Source organism: Natator depressus, chromosome 9 (assembly GCF_965152275.1).
Source record: "Natator depressus isolate rNatDep1 chromosome 9, rNatDep2.hap1, whole genome shotgun sequence".
Classification (NCBI taxonomy): Eukaryota; Metazoa; Chordata; order Testudines; family Cheloniidae; genus Natator; species Natator depressus.
Genome location: NC_134242.1, coordinates 77,631,979 through 77,653,819, shown reverse-complemented (window position 1 = coordinate 77,653,819; position 21,841 = coordinate 77,631,979). Strand labels below are relative to the sequence as shown.

Genomic DNA, 21,841 nt, shown 5'->3' with positions numbered 1-21,841 from the left:
AGCTATATTAAAAATAGAAATGCCACAGATAGAGGAGATTGTCACTAGGACAATGGCGTTTGGGGATAAATCTAATAGGAATTAGTAAAAATGTTGCGTGACTGACCAGATCAAGAAATCAGTATGTGGGCTGGGAGAAATGTCACAGCTGTCCCCAAAACTGTAATCCCAATACAGGTTTTGGTGGTAGCTATTTGCCCTTGCATTCCCTCTTCAGAAGGCATTGCTACTGTTAACTCCGAACATACCCTACCTCACCACCAAAGCAGCGTGATTGCCGGGGAGCTATTCTTACCACTTAACTGGAACTGTTCACAGTTTTGCTGAATATTTTTGTAAATATTGACTTTTGATAGGAAACAGTTAAAATATATCGGCCCATTTCCCCCCTATTTTTGGACCAGGTCTTACAATAAATTGCTTTAATTTTCCTACTGTAGCGTACATGATGTGCTTGGTCGCTACAGTGTGGGGATACGTACACATGGTGTTTTGAGTGCTTTCTGGTGGTGACTCTAATGATACTGCTCCTTACTACAGGAAATGCTTCTTGGACCAGTGGATCTCAAACGTATTTGATCGCGCCTCCCTTCTTTGTGTCTGTAGTAGTTTATGCTCTCTCTCCCTCCTGCTCCTGCCACACAAGTACATATATGGCTGCCCAGCTCTGAAGGCAGAGCCGCCGCCAGCAGCAGGTGGTACGGCATGGCATTGCCATCGTTACTTCTCCACTGCTACTGGCGATGGAGCTGTCTTCGGAACTGGCTGCCCAGCCTGCAGCCATCGCTCTCCAGCCACCCAGCTCTGAAGGCAGAGTGTCTTCTCATGCCCCCCCAGAATACATTCTGCCCCCTTCAGGGGGCGTGCCTCCCAGTTTGAGAACCTCTGTGTTGGACAACACTCTCTAGAATCCTTAACAGGAAGTTGAATATCCTGGTTTTAGATAGGGAACAATAAAGTCCTCTGGTCCTGTTAGCAGGAAACTTTGTGGCCTCCATATTTCCCTCAATAAATGATAAATAATGGCTCGTGTGTGTGTGATGTACTACAGTTGGTATTAAAGGAATGGAAGCTGCTATTTATATGCACATCTTGCTCCAAATTTGTGTTTAGGCAGGTGCTGCTGTATTGAAAACCAGCCCTCCATCCCGATAGCTACCGTTAGCCCCATGGTAGTGTGATGTTTCTGATAAAAGGATCAGCGGTGAAATAGTTGACCATGATTAATATTTAAGCTGCCATCATTGGGTTTCAGAGTGAACACCCTATTTAGATGAGTGTGGTGGAAGTTCACAATTTTGCTGTCCCTCCCCCCTCCACCCCAGTCTACAGCAAAGGGCCCTTTAATTCAGCTACAGTAAGTCAGCCCAGCTGCATCATTCTTGCAGGTCTAACAGAGGCTTAAATGTTTGAAGTGAAAGCTTATATTCTGTAGCAACTCCTGGGGACACCAAAAGACAAGCTTCACCTGATCTCTGATTTGTATGTTGGCTTGGCAAGGCCATGAGCCATTCTGTCCCAGCACCTGACCTGTGGCCCCAGAAACCCTTTTCATACTAGCAAGTGTATCTAGAAAGCAACAGCTTCCGTCTGTCCCCTCCCCCTTTGGTTCAGTTACAGTGGAGCAGTCTGTTCTTTGTAGGACTCAGTCCATTGTGTGGCAAGGAACCCTCTGTTCTAAGTCTAAAGGCTCTGGGATTGGCTGCATGGCAGGGACAGTGCTTTCTAATGGACAACAGTACGGTGTGCTTCTGCTGAGCCGCTTCTCCAGTGTGCCACCTGTCCTGGCAGGAGGAGACAGGCAGAGCATCAGGACACTATTACCAATTCTGGAGTCTGTTTGCGTGGGATGGTGTTTTCCCCCTGCTTCGTAACCCTGTGAACTGGCTGGATCCACCATATGAAACATTTAGAACTAGTATGGACAGAGCCCTCAGGAATGTACTGTAGAGAGCTACCCTGCGCTAGCCCCCAGAGAATGGACAGAATGAGACTTAATGGATCTTTTATCTCTCTCCTATGAAAAGCAATTGCATAGAAGGTGGAGTGAGCTTGCTGGGTCTCATAAAGTGTATTGTACATAGCACATGTCCACATCAAGAGAAGATATGGTTATGCAACTGTAAATTCCCCTACCCTAGCTGTGGTTGGTGGGTGTGAGTAGACATGCAAAACTCCAGGGGAGGGTGGTCAGACTGGCTGACCCAGCTGATTGTGTCTTACTCTGTGATCCTTATTCTTGGTTTAGAATGAAGACTCAGAGGAAGAAGATCTTTGTGCCATCAGCGACCGATGGGCCTTCCAGAGGGACAGCAAAAGGTGGTCCAGAATTGGCTCTGTCGACTTTCTCTCCCACAGTCCAGAGGTGCTGAATTCCACCATGCGGCAGACATCCAGCCGTGAGAGCATCCTTACGGACCCCAGTGCCAGTCTGGAAGCCACTTCGCTCCACAGCAATACCAGCACGGGCAGCACTGCTGGCACAGTTGGCATTGTGGCCACCCTGCCTGACGGGTCACCCAGCCAGGACTCTCCAAACATCACCAAATCCAGCCAGAGCTTGAGCGACCACTTCGTGACAGACCAATCCCCAAACCAGAGTGGGAGTTCTAAGGAAAAGTCCAAGACGCGGAGGTCCCTCAGCTTCCTAAAAAGGATAGAGTCTTTCCGAAGGAAGGACAAAGAGAAATCTGACTCTAAAGCGAAGGATGGCACTAGTGGCAGGACAGTGACCAAACCAGGGTGGGACTCTGTGAATGGCAATGGGGAGCTTACTGCTGCCATGACCACCTCCCCCAGAAGAGCCACGTCCTCCTCTTTCCATGGCAACAAACACTTTCTCTCGGTGGGCTATAGGACTAATGGCATGTCAAACTCGGGTGAGAGGAAGCCAGGCTCTGACCTGAGATGCGGTGCGGTCTATCTGGAGGACTATGAAACGGCTCTGAAAAATAGCACCAGCTGGGCTGCTGGAGAACTGTGCCACCGGCACGTGTACCAGGGTGACTGCCTGATCCACCTCCCTGGGGACCACAAGCCGGGGACTTTCCCCAAATCTCTCTCCATCGAAAGCTTGTGTCCTCTCGATGGCAGCCCTTTGGCCAACTGGAAAGCTGGGAACAAAGCGGTGGGGCTTTCGGGGTGTGGAGAGGGCGGCAGCAGCAGCAGCATGGACGACCCCTCGCCACGGGGCTTTGCGTGCCGGCCGAGGCGGGGCTCATGCAGTTCCGTGGGCAGCCAGACAAGCGTGTATGACAACGTGCCCGAGTTTGGCAGCAGCGAAGACTTCTTCAGCGTGGATGGGGAGGTGAGCTACAAAAATCTCGATGACATCTTGCAGGACGTCTGGGGGCTGCAGCGGAAGGTGGAGCTCTGGTCTAAGGCGCTCAGCCTCAACCTGGATGAGGAGGGAGAGGGGGAAGGGGAGGAGGAGACGGACTCAGGAGGGGAGCCCACCTTCCACTCCAACCTGAACTTGGAAGAGCAGTCCATATCTGACGTGGGCACCTCTGCCAGCGACTTCGACAGCACAGGCAACTCCTTGAATGAGGTGGAGGAGATCGAGATGAGAGAGCGCAGGGATTCAGGTGTAGGAGCGTCCCTCACCAGACCTTGCAGGTAAGTGGGTTGGAAGCGTCACTGAGCTCAGGTCTAGGCACAACTCCCCTCAGACACCGCTGTCCCTGGCAGCTCAGTGTCCCTTTAACAGCAGGTGTGTGGCAGGTGGAGAGTTTAGTCTTGGGGCTGACTTTCTACAGGCGCAACCAGCTGGCCCCTAGTCGCCACCAGGCTTTTCCTTTGGGAGGGTGCTCACAGGCCTCTGCTGGCGGTTTGCATTCCAGTCTCCCCCAGAACTGGGAGCAAGCCCTGTCCGATGCCTCAGTGTTGCTCGTATGTAGATCAATCCTGAGAGGCCACTAGAGAACAGTGTGAGGGGCTCTACTTCTTCTGGGAGACCCTTTGGAGACTCTAGATCTAAAATCATCTCCTGGATAAACCCTGGCGTTTGCTTATTGCACAGCTCCGCTGGGCCACTAGCACTTGGGAGAGGAGGGAATGTCACGGTGATGTTGGTCTCCGAGGCAGGCTGGCGTTGGTGTAGGTGACAGACATTGTGAGTGTGCCATCTGTGTACGCTATTGCTTTTGCCGGGACTGAGCCAGCGTGGAACAAATGAAGACCCTGTTCAGAAGCAGTTGCTCCAGGAGCCGCTGCACTGTGTGAGACTTAGTTTGGGTCTCTAAGGGCAGCGGGTGAACACCGCTTGAGTCTCTGGTGCCCTCTAGTGGCCTGAAGCAAGCACCAGGAGCATTCAGAGGGACCTGTATGCTCATCTACCCTTCACTACTGCCAGTTTGAAGGCAACATTAATATGGGCATGTTTGTTGTGTCACACACAGACCCGGTTCCACCCCCTTGCCCCCCGGATGTGCTTTGCCACATTGACTTAAAATTATTAGTTATGAAATCAGGGAGTTACTGTCCATGGATTTGCTGTTAAACAGGCTCAAGTGGGGTAGTTTGCCTGGTATGAAAATCCCTCTGAAAAGCTCTGGCATCTGCTCAGCTTCCCACTTGCCCTAAGTTAACTGGCGCCTGCACGTTTAGATAGTGGATGGTAACTCCTCTGCTGGTAGGTGATTGATGGGTGGGGATTTAGACCCATTCAAGTCAGCAGGGAAAGTCACTCCCACCCCTGTGCTTGGAGATTTATGCCAGTGTATTGGTGAATGTCCAGGGCCTTTCAGAACAACATGGACTTGGGAAAGTTCAGCAGGGTCAGAGCTCACCAGCAAGCTCCCTACAGCGAGTCAGTCAGGGTGTTTGATTTCCTTCGTTCTGCTGAAAGTAAGCATTGACTCGGGGTATTTGTGTCACCCTGATTTCACAGTGATGAGACAGGGTCAAATTGTGGTGTTGCTTCCCACTATCTGAACACAACAGCCTCCCACGCAAAGCAAATGTGGGGTTCTGTGAAAGACCTGCAGGCTTGCGTCTCTCTCCCAGACACTGATACCCTGGGGCTGGCTGTGATGTAAAGACCTGGCGGGATGGCTAGATAGGAGTCTAGGCCCTTCCATGAGGCCGCCTTCGAGGAGCAGTGGGCACTGTCCGGGGTTCTCTGCTTGGTGTTCGTGTCAGGTTCCCTTCGTTTAGCCCTGTGACCTCACTCCCGTTCCTGTTATCTCTTTAGTTGTCCCCTGCAATCATTTGGAATCCCGGACCTGTGGATCCTCCCTTAGGCTGGGGGGCGGTCCTTTAGCAGTGCCCGCCCACTTCCTAGATCCCAACAGGACTGCTTTGCTGTAGCCCTCTGGCCTGGAGGGAGGTGGGAGGCTGCTCCTCCTGCTGCTGCTGGGCCAGGCCCCTCTGCCCCTGTCCTATGCAAAAAAAAAAAAAAAGAGAGAGAGAGAGAGAGAGAGAGAGAGAGAGACCCAGTACAGACTTGTGGAAATCAGGATCCCTTGTTACTGATGAGCTGGATGGTGGCCCTAGAGCATTGTGATTTTGCTGCGGTAGGGTTGGGTAGATAGCGGGGTTCTTTGTTACTGCCAGTGTTGTGTACTTCACCGGGGGAAGGTGTAGCTCCGGGAAGCAAAAGAAAATGCCACTGCCCTCCACCCAGTGCCCCCATTGCTCCCCAGGACAGCAGGTCTCTAAATCCCCAGGCTCAGCAGACCAGTAACCACAGCATTGGGGCTCTCAAAGGAAATGCCCCTGCTGTGTTTGTATTGCACGGGAGGGCAGCTTTGGACACTGTAATGGGTCCATCCCTCCCATGGCCTAGGGTAGTTTGTATTCCAGTCCCTGCTGGAGGAGGTGGCATGAGGGTGCTACTTCTGCTGGACCCCTGCTCAGCTCTCAGGAGCACTGGGCAGTGTGGGAAGCAGGCGTCTTCCTCCCCTGGGGAAGTGACATGGCTGCCAGTGTGACCTTTTGCTCCCTCACCCCGCTGTCCCCTGCAGGAAGCTACGCTGGCACAGTTTCCAGAACTCCCATCGTCCCAGCTTGAACTCTGCCTCCTTGGAGATCAACCGTCAGTCCTCTGCTCAGCTCAACCTGCTGCAGAAGTGCTCACTGCTTCGCCTCACTGCCATCATGGAGAAGCACTCTGTGCCCCACAAGCAGGCCTGGGCTTGGTGAGTGTGGGCGAAATGGGGGTGGGGAAGGGAAGCTGCAGGGCATGATTGAGTGGGGCCACGCATGAGCTCCCTGAAACCAGAGCTTCAGATCCCAGCAGAGTTGACTCAGCCTTTCATCCTCCTGTGGCAGAGAGAGAGAGTGTGCGTGTGAGTGTGAGTGTGTGTGTTGGGGGATGAAGGGGGAAGCCCTCTTTGCTCTGCATGCACATGGAACATTGCCTTGGGCTCCCTGTAGGAGTTTGCTGTAGGCAGTTCCCCTGGCCCCTGCCTTCCACCCCAGAAATGACTGCATTTCAGCAGTGCTGAACGGATTGTTTGTGAAGCACTTTGGGATGGTGCTGTAGAAACACAACAGACTACTGGGGGGCGGGGGTTCTTTTGTACCTGAGAGTATCTGTACAAGGTAGAGTTGTTTGCGTGTGAGCATGTGGTTATGCGCTCATGTGTGCATGCATGCATGTGAGTGTGTGCACACACCATGTGTACATGTATGCATATGCTGCATGTGTGCATCCCTGCATATGGTATGTAAATATATGAGTGCATGCACATGAGGGGGTGCATATGGCATGTGTGCACATGGGCGTGCATGCATGGACATGAGGTGTACATGCGTGCACGTGTATGTGCACGTGGTGTACGCATGTGTGTCCCCACCTCACCTCCTTCTTGCTGCTGTGAGCTTCTGCCCCGGGCAAATGGTGGTTGTTCTGACTGGCCTGTCTGCCCCCTGTCCCCATCTCACAGGACTGTCCCCAAGTTCATGAAGAGGAGCAAAGCCCCCGACTACAGGGACAAAATGGTCTTTGGGGTCCCGCCAATCATCAACATGCAGAGGACAGGGCAGCCTCTGCCGCAGAGCATCCAGCAGGCCATGCGCCACATCCGCAGCCAGTGCCTGGACCAGGTGAGGACCAGCCATCTGCAGTACAACCCTGACCTCCCATTCACTTGCCCACAGCTCACCCACCCTCATTTCACCTTGTGTCAGCTGGCTGGGTCCTCTCAGCATGGCCAGAGCCCTGCAGTAGATGCAGCCATGGTAATCAGGGTGCTCACTTTCTGGGGATCTCTGTGTCTCTGTCAGGGTGCATGAGTGATGGAGGCAACCTCTCGCTTTGGCCCCACTGGCTTAACTCCGTAGGGTGCTGCTCCTTAACCCCAATGCATTCAGATTGCCGTGAGGGGGAGATACAGAGTTGCTTGCCATAGGAGCGTACTGCAGCGTTAGAACTGTGTACAGCTTCACTGCCTTTGCCCACAGCCCCTGCCCTGGGCTCCAGTGTAGCTCCGCAGCCCTGCATCCCTCTCAATGGGCAGGAAGAGTGCACTTTATTTAAGGAACCAGTGTCAGCCCCTGCTGGTACCCCTGCCTCGTCCACCAGCACAGCAGACTGGGGTATGGACCTGTCGCTGAGGGGAAGCTTGAAGGGGTGTGGGCTGGTTGGAAGGCCAGCAAGGTGGTAATGAGCTTTGGGGCACTGCAGCAAACTGGGGCTTGTTCTTTTGGTCATCCAGTCTCTGCCTGCTAAACCAGGTGCCTCACCTGGGTGCCCTGGCCCAGCCCGCACACAGCAGCGAGCATCTCAGGAAGGGCAACAATGTTCTTGCCATCGTGTGGGGAGTGGAGCCCATGACCTTTTACCTAGTCAGTGACTTGACACCCTTCCTCTCAGGCATTGTTGCCTCCTCAACCTTCCTTTGCCCAGGGCCCCCTTCCCAGGATGGGGGAACCCAGACATGCTGGGACGGTGTCTCCTGATGGGCACCACAGAGACTCCCTGGCCAGCTGGGTGTCCTGGCTTCTCACTGGGTAGCAGAGGCTGAGCTGAGGGCTGTCAGCACCTGCCTGAGACCGAGCTAGTTACTCCGTCTGGAGCTCAGGGCTGCCTTGGCTGACTGTTGGACTCTGCGCTTCTCCTGGGCAGATTGGCATTTTCCGGAAGTCGGGGGTGAAGTCTCGGATCCAGGTGCTCAGACACATGAACGAAGCTTCCCCCGACAATGTAAACTATGAAGGGCAGTCGGCCTACGACGTGGCTGACCTGCTGAAGCAGTATTTCCGCGACCTGCCAGAGCCCATCTTCACCAGCAAGCTCACCGACACCTTCCTGCAGATCTATCAGTGTAAGTGCCACCAAAAGTCTCCCTGGGAGAGGCCCCCATCGGGGCAGAGCTAGGCAGGGCCCTCAGGGCTGGGAGTGGGTCCAGGCTCAGTAGGGAGTTGGGTCAAAGCTGCAGGAGGTGGTGCGGTGGCTGCTGGGCTGGGCTGCCTGGCTTGGGAGGAAAATCAAGGACCTAGGAGCTCACCCATTGGAGTTGGGAAGAGGCGTCTGCTTGAGAGGTGGGGAAACGGAGAGGAGAGAGATGATCTGTGGAGTAAGGGGGCTGATTTGTTGGACCTAGGCTCTATTTAGCCTTATTCTAGCTCTGCGTCCTGAGGGGACTTCCCACTGCTATAGCCTCACCCCATTGCAAACGCTCTGCCAGCAGCAGTGGAGTAAAACTGACTGGTCGGCACAGGCTTCTAACCAGGGAGCAGAGCCGGAGTAGTGAGGGGTGCTTCAGAGCACGGCTGGGCCCTTTCTTCAGTCCCCACTGCTTGGCACCATTGAGGTGGTTGTTGGCATGCAGTTGCACGGCTCTTAGTTGTGACCCAGTGCTGCCCTCAGAGGAATACATGGGCTGTGGTCCATCCCAGGCCCTGTGAACATGCTGCTAGGAGAGAAGTGTCACCAGGGGAGATTTTCGCTGTGAAATGGCCTATGAACAAATTTTGCTGTGACCAGCTCCACACAATGAGAGGCCGGCAGTAAGGTGTCCTGGGGCTCTTTGACTGGACAGCAGCTTCGGTATGAGGAGAGCAAGTACCCTTATTTTCTGAGGCCACACCTAGCTGCCCCTTGGTCCAATCAGCCAAGTCTAGAGGAGCTCCTAAGGTGTAGGGTCCCAGAGCCTGGCTGACCACAGGCTCCTTCGCTTTGCCTTCAGTTGTCCCAAAAGAGCAGAGGCTGCAAGCTGTCCAGGCAGCCATCATCCTGATGCCAGATGAGAACCGGGAGGTGCTCCAGACATTGTTGTACTTCCTGAGTGACATTGCCTCAGCTGAGGAGAACCAGATGACATCCGGGAACCTGGCGGTGTGTCTGGCCCCATCCATTTTCCACCTCAACGTGTCCAAAAAGGAGAGCACCTCACCCAGGTAATGCACAGTCAATTCAGACTCCCAGCACTCCCCTCCACGATCCCTCTCCCTGTCTTCCGTACTGGAGAGACAGCCTGGTGGTACCCTGGCTGGCCCAGTTAGATTTTGGTGCACTCGCTGTGCCATCTACACTGAGGCTGGGTCAGACAAAGGGGGGAAAGGGCTTCCATTCCAACGGGTTCCCTCTGCTCATGTTCTCCATTAGGGGCTGCGAGGGACTCCTAGAGGACATGCTAGGGGAAGGAGCTTCCAGCTAAGGTCCTAACTCTCAAGCCCAGTGCTGCGGGAGTCCCTCTGAGAGCCATGACACAGGCACAGAGTTATGCCTTATGCCAGACCTTATGCCACATGGGCACAGCGGACGAGTGGCATAAGGCCTGGGCCACAAGGAGCTTACAGCCTAATCTTCCTCCTGGACTGAGCACAGCAGTAACAGAGTAATCACCCTGGTGGTAGTACAGCAGCATATAGTCCCCAGTGAGGGACACAGTGAGGTTCCCAATGTGAGGGCAGGAGGGGAAGGAGTCCACGGCCAGCCCAGCTCTGCTGAAAACTGATAGGATTAGGAAGCTGCAGTACTGATGTTTCACCACAGGGTGTCAGCAGAACTCTCCTTAAGGCTCCATCTTTTCAATTAGTACAATACAGTGATTCCTCCCCTGCCAGTATCCCTCCCTGTTGCAAGGATGCATAGGGTGCCTCTGGCTGAACCCTTACTCCCAGCTCTCTCGCGGCCGTCACTCCCTCTGCTGGGTCTCACTAGTCTGCATTCTCTTGGGCAGGATGATTCAGAAGAGAGGCACCATAGGAAAGCCTGACCAGAAGGACCTGAATGAAAACATGGCTGCCACGCAGGGGCTCTCCCATATGATCACAGACTGTAAGAAGCTGTTCCAGGTAGGTAGCTGCAGCTCCAGGTGAGCGATTCTTCGTTGTCTAGGTACTTACCTGGCCCCTCCTTGCTGTACAATCTGAGCACCCCTGGATTTTGTCCTCACAGAACCCCGGCTCAGTAGGGTAATGCTGCCTTCCTCCCGGTACAGCTGAGATATACGATAGATGAAGTGACTTGCCCAAGTCACATGGCAGGTCCTTGGCTGGGTTGATAAGTGAGCTCAGTTCTTCCAAGTTCTGGGCATTAGACCATCCTTCTGCCATTGCCGTACAGAAGCTAGCCAGCAGCAGGCCCTGTCTCGCCTGTGATCGTGTAACGATGAAACCCTTCTCCTCTCGGCAAGTCAAACGACTGTGGAAAGGGTCTGGGAGGAGATGTGTAGAAGTAGCAGGTGCCCGGGCACTTTCCCTGTGTGCTCTGGGGACTGGCTTACAACTGGAGAGGAATCTGACAGAAACGGTGCCAGTCTGTGTAGAATTCTGCTCTGAGGGAATTCAACTCTCACAGCAGAGTCTGCCTTCATCCCAATATACTCCTCCCCGACACCCATCAGCGCCTTGTCATGGTACCTGGGAAAGGCCAAGATTCTCTTTTGAAACCACTCACTGTTACTCATTGCCTGCCCGAGGAAAACTCTATGAAGTGTGATAGAATCAGAGAAGTGTAGGACCGGAAGGGACCTCAGTAGGTCATCTAGTCCAGTCCCCTGCACTCATGGCAGGACTAAGTATAACTAGACCATTCCTGACAGAGGATTGTCTAATCTGTTCTTAAAAATCTCCAATGACGGAGATTCCACAACCTCCCTAGCCAATTTATTCCAGTGCTTACCCACCCTGACAGGAAGTTTTTCCTAATATCCAGCCTAAACCGCCCTTGCTGCAATTTAAGCCCATTGCTTTTTGTCCTATCCTAAGGGGTTAACAAGAACAATATTTCACCATCCTCCTTGTAACTACTTTTTATGTACTTGAAAAGTGTTATCATGTCCCCTCTCAGTCTTCTCTTCTCCAGACTAAACAAACCCAATTTTTTTGATCTTCCGTCAAAGCTCATGTTTTCTAGACCTTTCATCATTTTTGTTGCTCTCCTCTGGACTTCATCCAGTTTGTCCACATCCTTCCTGAAATGTGGCACCCAGAACTGGACACAATACTCCAGCTGAGGCCTTATCAGCATGGAGTAGAGCAGAAGAATTACTTCTCCTGTCTTGCTTACAGCACTTCCACTAATACATCCCAGAAGAATGTTTGCTTTTTTTGCAAGTGTTACACTGTTGACTCATATTTAGCTTGTGGTCCACTATGACCCCCAGATTCCTTTCCGCAGTACTCCTTCCTAGGCAGTCATTTCCCATTTTATGTATGCAACTGATTGTTCCTTCCTAAGTGGAGTACTTTGCATTTGTCCCTTATTGAATTTCATCCTATTTACTTCAGGCCATTTCTCCCGTTTGTCCAGCGGGGCTCCCCTTCCCCACATGCTCCTGAGCACGCACTGTGGTGCTACGCAGCAATCCCAGCTTGGGGAGCAATAGGCCAGGCCTGCTAACCAATCCCAGGTGTGTCTCGAGTGGCATTGCAGAGCACTTATCACAGGGCACAGACCCAGACAGGATGGCTGTGCTGTATCATCCTCATTCATCCACTGTCCAGGTGGGATTTTCTCAGTGTTCCAGGGACCTAGTAATTGCACTGGATTGGCCCAAGAATCCATCTGGTCCAGTTTCCTTTTGCCAACAGTGCCCAGTACCAGATGCTCTAGAGGAACGTGCAGGAAGCCCCCAGTGAGCAGTTATGGAATAACCTGCTGCCCGCAGGGGATGTTTCTGTCTAACTCCCAAAGTTAGTGGCTTATGTCCCTGAAGCAGGGAGGCTTATCTCCCTTGTAGAAATACTTTTTTACCCTCCCTAAATTGACTGCTCCCATTTTAACATTTGGGACATCAGGTGATAGGTGGGGGAGGTGTGATGACACCCAATGAGCCTCGATGTCACTGGACCCAATCTGTCCTGCTGGTTGGTGTGCAGCATTGTTTGGGCTATTGGTATTGGGATCCCAGAGTCAGTCTGGATCAGAGAGGTGAGCTCGGGGTTTGTTGCGGAGTGATTTCAGGAGACAGAGTGGGTGAGCAATTACTAGTGACCACTCTTGGGTTTTTAAACTTCTCAGTCCCATGTATTTGGTTTCTAGATACCCCCCGACATGATGCTTCAGCTGGGCAACTCCTACGTGGCAGCAGACGCCCACCCGCTCTCCCTGGCTGAGCTACTGAGCCACAGCTTGCAAGGGGAGGGCAAGGATGTCCAGGCTTACTTGGAAGATAACGTGCAGAACCTGCTCAAAGAGTCCTCCGAGAGGTTCAAAGGGTGGCTCAGCACCGCAGGGCCCCAGAACACAGAGCTCTCTTGCAAAAAGGTAATGTCCATGCTGGGAAGGCTTTGCACATGCAGGTGTATTTAGAGTATATGGAGATATTCAGCATCAGACTAATCAGTGGACCTGCATCCTGGTAGATTTCTTCGTGAGCCACAGATACACACAGCATGGCTGCCAGCTAAACTGCTCTGTCAACTAGACCTCATACCCTTTGGCTAGGTAATGTATACAGCAGTTCCTTCCATGGCAGTGTGATGACACTAACTAGCAGAAGCCAAGGAACTGGATAACCAGAGACAAGCACAGAGTACTCTGTGCCAGCAGGCCCAATAAAGAATCCCCTTTATATTCACTGCAGATGAGCTGGTTCAGACATAGAGGCCTCTCACCCGTGAGCCAATAGAGTAAGCCCAGTGAGCTGCTAACACCTGAGCAGGTCTCCCCTGTTCCATCAAGTAGGGGGCAGGCTGCACATAGTCACCAGCCCATGTAAGGCAGTTCCCCTGCCCCCATGGCAGGGAGGCCTCAAGGGGCCACTTGTTGCCCTTAGGTTTCTTGGCTTGAAAGCCTGACTGAGTTCCTCCACTCCGGGCTTCCACAGGTTGGTGACGGACATCCGCTGCGTTTGTGGAAGGTCTCCACAGAGATGAAGGCCCCTCCCTACATGGTGCTGCAAAGGGTACTTCGGGAGCGTCACTTTTGGGATGAGGACCTGCTGCAAGGTGAAGTGATAGAGGCCCTGGACAAGAACATGGAGGTTTATCACTACGTCACGGACAGCATGGCGCCCCATCCCCGCAGGGACTTCATCGTTCTCAGGTGAGGTGGGAGGAAGAAGCACTTCGGGGGGGAGGGAATCTGGACCAGCATGGAAGCAAGGTGCAATCTCTCCAACTCCCCTATCTAGGCAGGGAGCTATTGGTCCTGGTGTGGAATGTCCCGTGCCTTTATATCAGAGGGTGGTCAACGTACCCACCCGCAATTTACCAAGGCAGACTACAGAACAAAGGAGGTCCCCGGAGGTCTGCGGTGTGGCTGCCCTGAGGCGTGTGGAGATTCCAGGTCCTGGCTGGGAATGCTCCCTCTCCATCAGCGACAACATACTGCTCTCAGGGGTTGGGCAGCCTGAAAATGCCTTAGACAGACACAGATCAAGGAGGCATGTTTCCTTCTGGGAAGCGTATTCTCTGTGGGCTGCACCTCTGTGTTAAAGGTGAGGGTGGCTGCAGCATCCTGCTCCGTTTTCTCTCAAGTGACGATGGGGTGGCCTTATGTCCCATTTTGGCAAGGACAGTCCCTTTTTTAAGCCCTGTCCCGGCCATCCTGACTTGTTTGGCAAAAGTGGGCATTTGTCCTGTTTGCTCTTGCCAACAAATGCCCACTTTTGTCAAAATAGTGAGTGATGCCAGCCCCCTGCAGGGGGAAAGCAGGGTTGGGGAGGGGCGCAGGCAGGGCTTGAGCAAGCAGTGACACCAGCTTTGTGTGGGGGAGCAGGCAGGGCTTGTGTGAGCAGCGACGTCAGCCCTGCATGGGGAGGGGAGGGGGGCTCGGGTGAGCGGTTTGGGCCCGCGCACTGTCCTGTTTTCCCTTGGGGAAATATGGACACCCTAGCTTTGCTTGTTCCCTCCTACAGGAAGTGGCACACGGACCTACTGCGAGGGGCTTGCCTGTTGGTCTCCATGTCACTGGAACATGAAAAGCTGCAGGTGGAAGGAGGGGTCAGGGCTGTGGTGTTAACATCTCAGTATCTGATTGAACCGTGTGGGTTGGGTCAGTCCAAAGTGACCCACGTCTGCAGAGCTGATCTCAGGTAAAGGCCTTTTACTCTGTTTCTTGCCAAATGCTGGTCCAGTGTGAGATGTGATCTGAGCACAGACCGGGAGTGAGGAAGCTGTGGGTACCAATGCTGGCTCCGACAGTGACTCACTGTGACCTCTCTGGTCTGCACAATGGGGAGCATACACACTTACTTGCAGGGGGGCTGGGAGGTGTAATTAGTTTCCGCACTGTGCCATATACATACAATCATTGCTAGCACTCCCTACCCCTCCATCAATTATCATTTATTATTTAACACCTCCCCCACACAAGCACGCTAGATGGCTCACAGGCAGGTAAATTATTAGTTGCGCTGCAGTAACACCAAGGAATCGTGGGCCAGGACCCATTGTGCTAGGCACTATCCAAACCGAGAACACAAAGATGATCCCTGCCCCAAGGAGCTTACAATCTAAGTTCAACATGGTGCAGCAAAACACAAGTGTGGGAGTGGTGGACGCTGGAGAAGGGTTGCAACCTAGGGTACGAAGGATGGTCTATGGATAGGGCACTGGCCTAGGACCCAGGAGATCTACATCCATTCCCAGCTCAGACACGGCCTTCATGTGTGACCTTAATTACCCTGTCCCTCATCCGTAAATTGGGGGTGTTGCTTCCCTAGCTCACATGGATAAAATCCATGTCATGGCTGAGAGACACTTACTCGGCTACTACCATAGTCTATGTAGAAAATAGGAAGATTGTGTGGCTTCTCAGCCTCTTCTAGAGGAATATGACTGGTGAGAGAGAGGCCTTGTGACCCAGCTCAGAAGGGGGAGTTTAGTAGACTGCACAGAGATGGTGGTGGGAGCAATGGGGCCTCGAGGCCACGCCTGCACTGCCAAAGTGATCAGAAGGATGGAAAGTAGGAGGGGTCAGAGCTATGTAGGACCTCAAAAGTTACAGGGGTATCCTCTAGCAATTTGGTTTACCCCAGCAGGTCCCCAGGGAGCTGGCCAGACAAGTTACTGCTGGGTCACAGCTTCCAGTCTGTCCAAGATCATTATTGACCCACAGTCATTCCCGTCAGATGGCTGTCCAGGTGCCTGTGTGTAACACGCTGGTGATCCCAGTCCAATTCCTTGGAGGCTGCTGGCATCCCATAGCATCACTGGTAGGAGTCCCTCCAGGTTGGGATGAGACATACTGGCAGGCTGCAGTGTTAGGGGCTCGTGTGTCTCTGTTGGGAGTGCTAATTATACCGTATATCTGGGAAAAACAAGACCCTCTGCATTATCCCTTAATTTTCTGCAGCAAACTAGACTAGGGTGGAGTAGCCTTAGCTAGGAAAGGGAGCCAGTGCAGCGTTCAGTCTTGCTTTATAATCATGCCCATGCCTTGCATGGCATATGCAGTGTGGGAGAATGGGGAAGGGAATATTCCCTATGATGTCTGCTGGTGCTTGCTCACACTGCCCCAGAGCATGTATGTTGATAGTCCCTTTTATCCTGAAATGGGCCCTGCTGTTCATGAAAAACTATGTTATTCTCCAGCATTTGACAATGGCTTCTTCTCTGTGCTGTTGTCTCTCCAGGGGCCGGTCTCCCGAGTGGTACAGCAAGGTCTTTGGACAACTTTGTGCCATGGAGCTGGCAAGGATACGAGAGTCTTTCTCAGTGCTTAACCCATGTGGCCCTGAGACAAAGATCTGAGGAGACTGGAAGATGCTCGCTCCTGTTTGATCATGAACCTCCCAGACAACGTGGGGTGGAGCATGGAGAGGGAACATGGCCATCAGCAGGCTGTTGGCATCTGGTTGGGTGGGGGCAGTGCCTTTCCAGGCACCTGAGCATGAGCCTTCCTTTGAACCAACCACCAACCCTGAACGAGCCAGTTGTTTTTTCCATCTTTGTGTGATCCCTTTTCTCTTACACACCAGGGACCTTCAGAGCTGTGCCCAGCGACATGCCCTCCTGGGCACCAGGGGCCAAATGGAAGCCATCATTTCCTGCTTCCAGAATGCCCGTTGCTGGTTGGAAGGCAGCGAGTCTCCGCCCTAAAGCTCTGAAGAGCAGCTTTGCAGAAACGAACCAGTGTGCTGCTTGTGGGACAGCTCTCTCCAGCAATCGCCCGCCCACCCTGGGGAGAGTGGGGCTGGGGAGTCCATACAGCAGGCTGAGCCGTGAAGCAACCGGACCAGAGTCAGACCCATTAACCCCCTTTGCCAAAGTGACCATGGGCTCACCCTCTCAGCCCAGGTGCTGGACTCAGCCACAAGAGTGATGGTGCTTGAAGTGACCAAGGATGATGCTGATGTGTAGGAGAAGTGAGAGACGGCGGAGCTGGTGCAGTGTCTGTATGGCCGTGTGTGGTGTTAGGAGGAGCGTCTGCTGGGGATGTTACAGTGTGTGAGAGCTGTACCTAGCAGCGTGGCGCACAGGCAATCGTAGTCTGAGGAGCTGGTTAATGTCAGATGGATGCTGTTGTTATTTTGGTTTATAATTAATGACTGCCATGTGTTGAATGGCAAAAAGGAAGCTATTTTACTCTGGGTGCTGAATTTCACTGGGGAAGGAACTCCAGGTCAGTGCTTTCTACTTGATCAGACACAGGGAGTCTCTAGCACCCCTGTTTTTAGCACAGGGCCATGTGGACCGATGAATGAGGATGCAAATGCTTTGCTAACCAGGGGCCCAGTCCTAATCCCTATTGAATCCAGTGGGAGCTTAGCCATTCATTTTAATGAATTGGATCAGATCCGAGTTTGATGAGTCCAAATTCCAAAGCATGCACCCTTGTCCTTGTATCTGTGTGTCAGCTGTACATGGAGGGTTGCCATTACAAGGCTGGGGGTGAGACCAAAATGGCACAGTGCAGCTCCCTGATCCCCCTTTGGCTGGGTTTAGTAAGCATCAGGGTACTCCCAGGGTCAGAGTTCCATTTGCCTTGGGGTGTGGGGGAGGTGAAGAACACCCCCTCCATTACATGAAGACACCCTAAAAATGTATCATCCTGCTGGCAAACTATAGCCTGCATGCAGGGGAGGTTTAATAGTGTTGGCCAATGAGGTGTGACCAGAGGGAGTGCAGGGGGCCTGGTCTCATAACTCCACTGTGCAGAGTCTGCTTCCACTAAGAGAGTAATGTGAGTTGCCCCAAACCGTGCTACATTAGTGCCATTTTAGTCAACCAGATGGGCAGGGATTGGGTTACTACAGTCTAGTTTGCTCACATTGTTATGGACACTTGATCTCCCCTTAATTCCCTCCCCCCAGAGAAGCAGTGCTCACTGCACTGCAGAGGGGAGGGAAAGGCAACGCCATAACTCTTGATCCAAGGATCCCACTTCTGTGATTGTGTCACTCCCCCACTTTCCCTCCAAGCTCACAAACAATCTGACCATGACATGCACTTGACGGGGTTTCTTTTTTAACCAGAGACCCAAACAACTGGACATTGTTCCAATTGGAAGGCAACAAAACCCACTGGCAGTAGAAATTGTCAGTTTCCCCAGTAACAAACTTTCCCTCTTTCTAGTGCACACCAGCTATATTCTGTTTGTGTTTGGTTTTGTATAACTAACGTTTGGGACTGATTCTTGCCTCATTTTTTTATGTTTCTTTTTCTATCTATAAATACTGTACAGTTGGAATATTAATATATAACTCAGGCGGTAAGACCTTGGTGCTAGATGATGAACACCAGAGCGATGTGTGTTTTCTATTTAAGGGACTTCTTTTTTGTAACAGATGCAGCCGCTGCAGATTGTCTGACTCCAAAGGGGGCAGCGGTTTCCCCGCCGTGTAATAATAAAGTACTAATGGCATCCGCTGGCTGATGATGAAACCTTGATGGACCCTTACTGCTGAGGTCTGTGCTTCCTTCTTACCCAGCACCAGTCTGACACAGGTTCCAGGGCAGTAGAGCGGGGGTGTGAAGCCACCTGACCACAGCCCCGTGTCATGACAGAATGAGGCGCAGTGTGTAATTCATTAGTGTTTTGTAAAGCATGTGGAAGGCAAAAAGAAATGGACAAGGGCTATTATTATTGCTGCAGTTGGGGGGCAGTTGCTATGGGTCTCACACAAGTTAGCTTCACACCCATCAGAGGACCCTTCCCGTTGCTCCCAAACAATCTGATTTTCCCCGTTGACTTTCCCTCTGGCCCCAGAGTACAAATGGCCGGCCCTCCTTTCTGTTCCTCTGAGCTGCTGGCAGGGTCTGGGCTGTCCTTCCTCCAGATTCCCTGCCTGGCTCAGCATCAGGCTCTGATCAGCACCAACTGAGACAGCAAGGACCCTAGGGTGGACTGATGGAGTAGGCAGTGTGTTTGCTAAGCAATGGAAATTCCTTCTGGGCCCAGGCTGCCAGTACGCTACCAGGAACGAGGCTGGTGTTATCTGAACTGCTGGCCTCACAGGAGGGCTGAAAGGAGTTAGGGGCGGAGGATAGACCGGCAAGCAGTGCATTAAATGGTCAGATCCATGCCTCAAGGGGTGGGTCGGCCTGTCAATTTAAGGCCTCCATGTGTTAATCTCATTCTCTCAAAGCCCCACTGTTCTTGGCAGCTAATGCAGCGTCTCATCGAGCTCACAGAGTGGTACCCTCTGGGTTTTTAGCCTACTTGGAGCCCTGCAGTGTTGCCCACAGCTACCAGCTGCCCCCATCGCTTAGCACAAGATGTGTACAAACATAGCCCTCCAGAAGAACCATAGTGTCATTAAGCAGCATTTCTGATGCACTCTCCCCGACCCCCTTTTCTTTCCTCCTCCCTGCTACCAGCACTTGGTATCTATCTGGTCACCTGCCCAGGGCTCCTACCCTGCAGCTGCAAGTGCCTTGGCTTCAACCAGATGCTAGCTCCTCCCAAAGGAGCTGTGGCATCCAACACGCAAAACTAGGGCAGACGGTTTCTGGGTTCCCTGAGAGTAGAGGCACAGCCCGTCTCTCCTGCTCGCCGTTCTGTGCACCTCACACACCCCAGTGCAGGGGGGTAACGCACGTGGAGGTGGCTCCCTTGGGACTCCAGGCAATAGTCACAATGTGCAGCATGCTGTGGTCCTAAGGCTGTGCCCAAAGAGAACCCCAGCGAGCTGAGAGCTGTTAACTTTCAATCCCTTGCTCTGTTCCCTCTCCCTGCCCCACCGCAGAGCGAGCCGTGCCCCAAGAGCCTGCTGCTCCAGCGCTGGGATCATTCCAAAACCAAATGGGGGATGTCAGTAACTCCAGCCCTGGGGGCGGCTGAAACAAACTCCGCTGGCTCTAGGCCACCAGCGGAGCTCGGGGTGGTACGCCCTGCCAGGTTAATCTCACCTGGGGGTGGGGCTAGCCAGCCCACGCAGCATATGGCAGGGAGACAGAACTGCTATTGCCAAGGCAGAGCCCAGCCACCCCCTGGAGAAGGGCAATTCTTGCCTCCTTCCCAGGAGTAAATCAGAGAGCAGCAGATGCTAGGTAAGGAACACCAACCGGCCCCCGGGTTGCTATTTTACTGCTGGCAGCAGTTCCCTAGGAATGGTTTGGGGCACAGGCTGCATTAGCCCTGGGGAGTTGGTGCCTCAGTTGCAAGGATTCATTTTCTAAAGGTGCGAGCCCAGGTATGACTGGAGAACAGGGCGTGGCCGTGAGTCCCTGCTGAACGTAGTGGCTGGGGTAGCAGGCCCTGAATGGGGACACCTGCCCTGAACACGGGCCTAGCAGTCAGGGTGGTGTAGGAAGTATCAGGGGACAGCACCACCTTCCTTTCCTTCTGCAGCATTTCACCCACAATAGCAGCTGCTGCCTGGATCCCACAGCCAAGGCTTCCCCAAGGGCTGAGGGCGGCCTCAATAGTTCATCACTCCACCTGGCAGAACCAGTGGCCCACAACTTTCGCCAGGATCACGCTGGCATCTGCTCGAGCTGCCTCTGGCCCCAAATCAAAGCACTGAAGGCTTCTCATCCCACCTTCCTTCCCCTGGACCCAGACTTGCTTCCGGCAATGCAGAAAACACCTCTCTGGGGCTCTGCAGTGGGGGCTGCGGTTCCAAAGGCTGCTGCAGCAGCTGCCCCTGCGGCTTCTCTCCAGGGTGAAGGGGCAGGGAGCTACAAGGACCATGCAACAGAGACAGAGGGTTAGGATGAAATACAACATCCCTTTCACAGCAGCTGGTTAATCCTTGTGCTGAACCAGCATCAGCTAAACCCACAGCCCCAAAGTGCTGACGCACAGCAATGAGCCTGCATGGGGCAGGCAGCATTCCAGTGCTTTCAACAGTGGGGCACACGGGCGGAGTTCAGGCCCCATCTGCTGTCTGTGACCATTTCGTCTGTAGCCCTCTATATAACACCAGTTGGAAAGTGGTGGCAGCTCCCCTTTGGCATCTTCTGCCCCCACAATGGCTATCATTGGGGTGGGCGATGAACCAGCCAGGGGAGGTTCCTGGGGAGGACAGAGACATGGTCCTTCATAGCTACATGCATGAAGCAGTGAGGCCTTTCACCAATCCCAGGCTAAGCTGCTGGGGAGTGTCAGGAGTTGCTGGTGTGTATGGATACCAGGGTAAAGCTCTTTCTGGACTCTTCTGGGTCCTGAAGTGACAACTGCTGCAGCTGCTTCTTCTGCAAATACAGCTTGAGCTTCTCCTGGAAGGGGGTGGTGGTCATGGTGTACAGAATGGGGTTCAAGGCACTGTTGATGGGCAGGATGAAAATGACCACCCAAGACGTCACGGTGTCTGTTCCAATAAGGAGAGTATGTTAGTAATCATGGGGGTTGGTTGCCCACTTCCTAGGAAATAATTCAGCCAGAGGCTTTTAGCCTGGAGCCTCAGGGCTACAGTCTGCTCTCAGACACACAGGCATAAAGCCAGAAGAACCCCATTTAAGTAAGAGCTAATCCAGATCTCACACCTACGTGAGCGCAGAGGCTGGCTCTCCCCAGGCATGAGTGGGGAGAGCCAGCCTCTGACAATGCACAGCTGACAATGCACAGCCTCTCTAGCCGGTCTGCAGGCTGTGATTGGTTTTGTGATGTGAGCAAACAGGGACCAGGATGGGAGAGGCACCAAACTCATTACCACCTGTGAGCTGAGCTGGGATTCAAACCCAGGGCGCCAAAGCTCAAAGAAAAATGCATTAACCTGCTCGGACACCTCTAGCGCTGAACACATTACACACTGAGGAGGATCATTTATAGACACGTCACCCCATTGTGCAATAAGAGGCTTTCAGCTAAAGGACATTTACAGCAAGGGGCTGAATTACTCAGGCATAATGGGGGAGAGCTAAGGATCTAGGGCGAGTGCAACTCCCATCTCTGGGCTGAATTCAGCGGTGACACATGGCAGAGAAAGTAACACACTGGGTGTACTTTGATCACAAAGCAAGTGCTGATGTAACTTCCACCTATCTGGTGTTCAGCAGGGGTGCAAACCAGGTGAGCCTTGCACACTGAGCTGGGAGTGTGCATGGCAGGAAAAGC

The 21,841-nt window shown here is 53.0% G+C and overlaps 2 protein-coding genes across 8 annotated transcripts in view; one reads left to right on the top strand and one right to left on the bottom strand.

Moving 5' to 3' along the window:
* STARD8 (StAR related lipid transfer domain containing 8) overlaps positions 1–18,208 on the top strand; it is a 142,864-nt gene extending 124,656 nt beyond the window's left edge. For all 6 annotated transcript variants that reach the window (XM_074964504.1, XM_074964507.1, XM_074964505.1 and 3 more), the window contains 10 exons: positions 2,249–3,618; positions 5,967–6,140; positions 6,891–7,050; positions 8,072–8,270; positions 9,135–9,345; positions 10,131–10,245; positions 12,437–12,661; positions 13,224–13,441; positions 14,256–14,432; positions 15,975–18,208. In XM_074964504.1, coding sequence (XP_074820605.1) covers positions 2,249–3,618; positions 5,967–6,140; positions 6,891–7,050; positions 8,072–8,270; positions 9,135–9,345; positions 10,131–10,245; positions 12,437–12,661; positions 13,224–13,441; positions 14,256–14,432; positions 15,975–16,092 — 2,967 coding nt within the window. In that variant the 3' untranslated portion in view covers positions 16,093–18,208. The remainder of the gene's footprint in view (positions 1–2,248; positions 3,619–5,966; positions 6,141–6,890; positions 7,051–8,071; positions 8,271–9,134; positions 9,346–10,130; positions 10,246–12,436; positions 12,662–13,223; positions 13,442–14,255; positions 14,433–15,974) is intronic.
* LOC141994266 (relaxin receptor 1-like) overlaps positions 14,684–21,841 on the bottom strand; it is a 48,865-nt gene continuing 41,707 nt past the window's right edge. For both annotated transcript variants that reach the window (XM_074964511.1, XM_074964512.1), the window contains one exon: positions 14,684–21,095. In XM_074964511.1, the coding sequence (XP_074820612.1) occupies positions 20,890–21,095 (206 nt within the window). In that variant the 3' untranslated portion in view covers positions 14,684–20,889. The remainder of the gene's footprint in view (positions 21,096–21,841) is intronic.